Raw genomic sequence first — 7,500 nt, forward strand, 5'->3', positions numbered from 1 at the left:
TCATCCCGTAGGATCAATGTGTCCAGAAACCTTAAGGAAAAAACTAAATGATGCAATGAAATTAAAAGATAAAATTACTTTGAATAAAGCCATTCGCGAGTGTGTGATTGCTGGATTTCCCGAAATGGATGCTGACATACAACAAGCCAGAGATCTATCAGATAAACTTGGTGGTGGCACAGGAGGTTAGAACAATTATTTCAACCCGACTAAGAAACATTATTAAGAAATTTAATATTTTAAAAATATTAACAGAGTAAAATTTATATCTTATTTGTTTTATGTTTTTTATGATTATATTTGCAATAATACATTGCTATCGCAGCGATCTTATACATTCTGTACAAAGCTTTCTAAATTAATAATTTCGGTGTGAGGATGTGTCAATGTAACAAAATATAATATAAATATAATATTATATGCACGCGTACATATAATACATATGTGTTTGTGTGTGTGTGTGTGTGTGTGTGCGCGTGCGTGCATGTGTGTGTGTGTGTGTGTCTGTGTCTGTGTATGTGTGTGTATTTGTGTGTGTGTGTAATACAAAGGAATGCAGATGACGGTTTTACATTTATTAACCAGTCAAGTTCGAGCCGGTAATTATTGAAAATATTATATCAATTATCATAAAACCATACGATATTAAATGAAACTTTCAACCAATCATTTCATCAGATTTAGTGTAAATGGAATAACAACCTACATAGCTGAATTGGTTAAATAAATATGTAGGGGTAACAATATCGTAGTAATGAAGTAGTAAGTTGTTATCTGAGAAACAACTAAGCAGGGGCACTGTGAAGACAAAGTGTCATATTAGCTCTCATTCATTAGATCTATTGCAACAGATTACACGCCAGGGATAGTAACTGACAGATTTAGGAAACTAAAGATTCATTAATAACGCATAATAGTGGATAGATAAGCTGACTAAGGGATAAGTTGGAGTTGTTATGCGGAATCATTTATAAGATTCAAAAGGATGAGGACAAGTAATTGGAATAAAAATACGAAATATAGCTATAAGGCAGTCCACCAGAATTATTGCTCGATATTATTGAATCAGAGTTGAGTTGAAATTGAATAAAAGATATTAAAATGTAGAATTATCTGTGATAAAGCCAGTGTAACACAACCCCCCACACACGCACACACACACACAGACTCTCACGCGCACACATATCTATATGACTAGTTTGTATGTGTTTTACAAGGTCCTTAACAGGGCCATCGGGCGAAACAAAATATATTTTGTCGGACTCACCATTATGGATTAAACTTAAATATGTATCTCTGCATCTATATACATGTATGTGCGTGTGTGTTTCTGCGTGTGATACATATAGAACTGTGATTAAAATTGGTAATCGGATGTTTGACATCAATATATATTGTTAATATTTATGTACACTATAGTGAAAACACGAAAATAGCCTTACATTCAATAAATACTTTACAAAATAAATGAAAACTTAAGTTTATGTAGTTAAGTCTTAAATTTCTTCTGATATTAGCTTAGTAGTAGTAGTAGTAGTAGTAGTAGTAGTAGTAGTAGTAGTAGTAGTAGTAGCAGCAGCAGCAACAGCAGTAATGATGATGATGATAATTTGCTGCATCATCATCATCATCATCATCATCATCATCATCATCATCATCATCATCATCATCATCATCATCATCATCATCATCATCATCATCATTGATATTATTATTACCGTCAAGGCGGCGATTTGGCAGAATCGTTAGCATGCCGGGCAAATTGTTTAATGGCATTTCGTCCGTCTTTACCTTCTGAGTTCAAATTTCGCCGAGGTTCACTCTCCCTTTCATTCTTTCGGGATCGATAAAATAAATATCATTTGAGCACTAGGGTCGATATAATCGACTTATCAGATCTTTTCTATTTGGCTGCAAATATTTAATCTCTTCAATTCCTGCTCGAATTGATTTCATATTGGGTGTAATGATATGGTTTTATTTTCGCAATAAATCAATAATTGAAATGTTATTAGCTTTTAAAATTTGAAAATTTTGGGTAATTTTAGCCAATCGTAAGCCACAGACACATTCATGCCTGTTTCCATAGTAACACACCAAACATGAAAACTCTTTTGTTTGCGACTAAGAGGAATATATTCTATGCACATGTGTTGACAAATATATTTTACGCGAAACCACATGTTGCCGCTGTATACTGCTGTTTATGCCCATTTTTTGCATTTTGCATAATAGTATGAATTCTTGCGTTTAGAATACAAATTTCTGATAATTCCAAAAAATAAATAAGTTATGAGGGGTTATATGTCGTACATAATTCATTTGTTTACAGTTTCATATAAAAACACGTGCTATTTTCGGAAAATTGATAACATGTGCAATTTTCAGGATGTTGATAAAATGTGCAGTCACGCACAAAATGACAGCTTCCAAATCCTGTTTTCTGACTGGGTAAAAATTATCAAATTTTAAACCTCTATAATTTATTTCACTTTTTCCAGAAAAATTTTAAAATTTTTCCTGAGATTCAGCTCGAAAAATTACAGTAATGTACCAAATTTTAAAATTTTCAATAAACTTATTCGAAAATTGGCAGCTAATCTGGCTCCGAAAGGAAGGGCCCCGCCACGTCAAAACGGTAGAGGAGTAGGGGCCGAAACCGGACGTGATTCCTCCTGATGATGTCTTGAGCTAACTGGATCCTATAAAGGAGCTGTTGTGGTAGCAGACCACGAAACATGGTTGAAATTCCTCCAACTTATCCCTTCCCGAAATTGCTTGCCTTGTGCCAAAATTTGGAATCGTTAGCGCGTCTGAGTTCAAATTCCGCCGAGGTCGACTTTGCCTTTCATCCTTTCGGTAATGATGATGATAATTTGCATCATCATCATCATCATCATTATTAATATTATTATTACCATCAAGGCGGCGAGTTGGCAGAATCGTTAGCATCATCATCATCATCATCATTATCATCATCATCATCATCATCATCATCATCATCATCATCTATGAATATTTCCTGAAGAAATTATTTACTGTTTGTCTACAGTGCAAGTTCATAATGATATTTTCTCAACCACTCTTCTAACAGACAAAAAGTCTCCAATTTTTCTCCGCAACCAATTATTAAGAGACATGAGAAAGAAAGATCCTGAAAATTTGAAAAAATCCATACAAGAATGTGAGGAAGCCGGATACCCTGAATTGGCATCTGACCTCCGTAAAGCAAGAGATGCCCTCGAAAGTCTCGGAGGTGGTCGTGGAGGTTAGCCTGGAGTTAAACATTCCATGTCTAAATAAATTTCTTTCATCAGTAGTTAGTTCTTGTAATGTTTAAACAGAGTACAGTTTTTAACTGCTGATTAAAACCATAAAAAAAAAATTTTTAAGCCATTTCTAAGATTTTGCCTTTCAAAATTATATTATTGTTATATGACACATTTTAGGAATTTTCTTGTTTCTCAATTTCTGTATTGTAAACAATATGTACTTGGATAATGTTTTAGGAATATTATCCCCTTTCGCCCTTCGTGAAGAACTGCAAAAAGCAGTTATGGAAGGCAACATAGAAGATATTGAGGAAATTCTTGATAAATGCATTGCTGCTGGAATGCTGGAATTGGACTCTGATATAGAATATGCCAGAAGCAAACTGGATGAGCGACGAAAATATGAAGGTTTGAAAGTTGATATTGAGCAATTTTTTCTCAGTAATGCCATCATTTTTACGAGACTTTTTCTCCTTCGTGATAAAAATCATTGAAAAGTTGTATAAAGGTGGTATACGTATATTATATGTACGTAAAGCTTTCCAATTCGTACAATCGTTGAATATTACTGTAGTTCTAGTAGTTGTAAATATATACTTTAATTGCTTATCAATTTTGTTATTAAATTTTGCTTTGATTCTAAAAATGAATGGTGAAGTTATCTTTATGCTAATGGCCTAATGAAATCCAAATCTATTTCGTTTTCTTATATGTAGCTTCTCCAGATACATTACGTAGAGAATTACAGAAAGCAATTGAAGCTAGAAACATGGCTGCTTTGGAGAAAGTTATTAGTCAATGTGAAGATGCCGGTCATCCAGAATTGAATTCTGATTTGCGAGATGCAAAAGATATTCTAGAGAGCTTGAGTGATGGTCGTGGAGGTTAGATTTTTGTTTCAATCACGTAAACATATAATAGCAATCACGTAAATATATAATACTTCTTCAAGCGATTACAAACGAGATGTATTTCAGTATATTGCAAAAGAAATCTATTCCCCAATGGTTTTAGTGGGTTCCAAATTTCATATTGTGTTTGTGCCAATAAAGTTATTGTAGTTCAATGCTCTTCATCCTCTTTTAAAATGTCGATGTTTCCAAAATATAACATCGAATATGGCCTGGTGTGAAGCCCGATATCAGTGATCAGCAAAATTTACTTGACTTTGAGCAAAAAACGAAAGATGTCTGCAAGTATCTTCTTTCTTTTTGTGCTCATATCATGAGACATTTTGATCTCACATGAGAAACTTTTAGTCTATCATGAGAAACTTAGCGTACTTGCTATCACAGTATCTTTATCCATGTTTCGGTTCTATAAAAAAAATTTATGATATGAAATACATAATTATATAATTCAATGAATTATGATTCTGCATCAGCGGCGCATTTCTTCATTAATTTATGTTACAAACCTGCTTTTAATTGCTATTTTAGGGGTTACACTAATCTCTAATAGTATTTGAGAGCGATATGAAAAAAATTTAACTTTATTATTGATAGAACTGTGTGCTTACTGTTCCTAGTTGTCTAAAGATTTAACAGATAAATGATTAGCAGTATGAAATGTATCTTAATAGAGGAAATTTCATATCCAGGCATGCACTACTAAATAGATAGTAAATATCAAAATATTTAGAAAAATATACTTTGGGACTTGAAATCATTATATTCATTTGAAATCCTTGCACTTCTAATTCATTTCTGAGTTTTAAAGGGAGTTCCATTTTATGCAAATGAATGACATAAGGTTATTGCTATTTTATCACATCAAGAAGTTTATATTCTGATGATTCCAAGGAAAATTAAAAGAGATTATAAAAAATAATGGCAAAGAATCTTTGAAAAAAAGTACTCTAGAATGTGTTACTGTTTCAATGACTGAACTCGAGGCAGTATTGGTGATGTCCTATGCAAACACGGATCTCTCACATCCTAGTTCAACAGATGCCTCTCAAAATTTCTAATATCTGCAGTGTGCCCTATGGTTGTGATGTACAGAAGTGGAGAGAGCGGGGATCATTGAAGAACCGAACACATAATACTGAATGATCCCGACAAGTGTCCAGTCACTCTGATCATCGAACATTTAGCAGGGTTACGGCTTGAAGTTGTTAGACATCCCCCTTGTTTAGGTTCTTTCTCAACAGCACTACCATACATCTTTCTACAGAATCAAGAATTCTCCAGTTCTGCTAATATTTGCATTAGACATCTGTCAAGAGGTCTCCGACCAAGTCTGATTAAATTTCGCCAGGTAAACTATGCCAGCTGTTATCAGCCTTTCGCAGGACTCTGTATTCCTATCGAGAGTCGCAATAGGCCGTCAATATCGGTGGTAAAGGACACTTCCGTTTACAGTTCACCATCCACCCCAAATTTTTGAGCAGAGTGTCACTGAAAAGCTGCTTACTCCTACTTAGACTTGAATAGCATGCACTCTGATCCATCGAAAACCAAATTATAGCTTGTTCCATGTTGCGCCTGTACAATCTGAGCTTTCATTCTCTCATGTATGAAAGCATGGGTCCTGGTTCTGACAACACAGCCTTCGTGCTTAGCGTTGAAGAACTGGTCAAGAGCTAATCTCGCCGCCATCACGTCGATCATATCTTTCCTAGCGTCTTTGCTGTGTTACTAGCTCTTGCTCTACTCTAGAATTCTCTACTATGTCCTTACTAAATCTTATTGTTCTGATCAGATTGCTCTTTTCAGGAGTAGCCACCATCGCTTGTTGACGAATGCTCACATCAACTCGCTCTTAACTTGTTCTCTAATACGGTCACCGTAAACTTACCGTGTCGGAAAAGATGCGTTCAGTTTCCAGTGATTGGGTCCCTGCCCATACAGCTTATCTAGGTCGACCGTACATATAAATGTGTGGTCTCTGTAGCCGATTAATTTAAATCATGGACAACCCTATGTTATTCCTATCTACTGACCTACAGAATACTCTGCTAAGGTGTGATCTGGATGACCAGATGTTATTTGCCATGTTCATATTGTCACGTTCGGGAAATCTAGTCAGTACCTGTCAATCTGTTGTCAACGACCGAGCCGGTTTTCTAGGCTTTTACGCCCACCTTTCTTATCAGCTAACCCAACACAATCTCGATATGCAACCATCGTAGCGTTGTAACCGCCCACTAACACTAAAGGGCAGGATATTCCTAGGAAAGCTTTTGGATACCTGAAGAAATCCGGCCATCCCGTCCTGGTCGGGGGCACAGAATTTAAAGACATATCCTTTACTACTTTTCACGTCCAGGACCACCATTTTCCCATCTGGGTACTGGAAGATCCATCTGTATCTGAAGGCTGGTGCCTTTCCGAAGCAGTACTATCATCCACATTTCCTTTCCATACCAAATAAGATGCAAAGATCTGAAAAACAGCTCAAACGATAATGATAATGATAATGATGATGGTGGTGGTGCTGGGTAGGTTTGGGGTGTTAGAGCAAGTGATAGTAATGGCAATGATATTAATAACAAAAACAACATTGACAGTAGAGAATCCATTCATATATTACACTAGAAGAATGCTTTCCTTAATAAACAGTTTGATGTAATCACATTCTGTAGGCATACATTTTACAAAACATTTTCTTTTTACCAGCGATCGGCTGCTTTAACTGACTCAGCTAATTATAGACATACCTTAATTCGAATGGAACTTCAGGCATATAATAATTTTTGGTTTTGGTTTTTATCCGTTTTTATATTATTTATATTATTTTTATTCATATTTTGCCAACGGCTTCATTCTTATTTACACGCACAAGACACTTATACTAAACCAAGTCACCAACAAGTTACTCTGCTTGTTTTATACCGCAGGGGGAAAATGTCGTATGCTATTCCCTCTTTTTATAGATTTTCTTTGATGACCTCTTCCTTTACCACCTTCCTCAATGTTTAGTTTTACAACCTTTCCATTGTAAGTTTAAGTTTCCAAACTGACCGAATGAGCTTCGTATTTGTGTTTCATTCTTTCCTTTCTTTCGATGTTTTCTTTTTCTTTACCACTTACTCAACTTCACACTTTTCGTTAACCTTTTTTCTCTTCACGTTGTTTCTCCTTTCCTTATACTCACTTCTTCACTAGTAACTGTCCTCCTTCTTTTGTCTTTTTTATCGACGCATTTGTTAATCATGAACGTTTATCATGAATATGTTGCCGACCACTACTACATTTACAATTTATTCTTCAGAAGAATATGTTTG

At 35.2% G+C, this 7,500-nt stretch overlaps 1 protein-coding gene across 1 annotated transcript in view; it reads left to right on the forward strand.

The window, feature by feature from the left end:
- LOC106876157 (uncharacterized) overlaps nucleotides 1-7,500 on the forward strand; it is a 301,548-nt gene that overhangs the window by 250,920 nt on the left and 43,128 nt on the right. Inside the window, exons 176-179 of the mRNA XM_089355802.1 lie at nucleotides 12-185; nucleotides 3,095-3,268; nucleotides 3,510-3,680; nucleotides 3,989-4,156. Coding sequence (XP_089211928.1) covers nucleotides 12-185; nucleotides 3,095-3,268; nucleotides 3,510-3,680; nucleotides 3,989-4,156 — 687 coding nt within the window. The remainder of the gene's footprint in view (nucleotides 1-11; nucleotides 186-3,094; nucleotides 3,269-3,509; nucleotides 3,681-3,988; nucleotides 4,157-7,500) is intronic.

The sequence above is a fragment of the Octopus bimaculoides genome, chromosome 7 (genome assembly GCF_046866305.1).
Source record: "Octopus bimaculoides isolate indiv1 chromosome 7, ASM4686630v1, whole genome shotgun sequence".
Classification (NCBI taxonomy): Eukaryota; Metazoa; Mollusca; class Cephalopoda; order Octopoda; family Octopodidae; genus Octopus; species Octopus bimaculoides.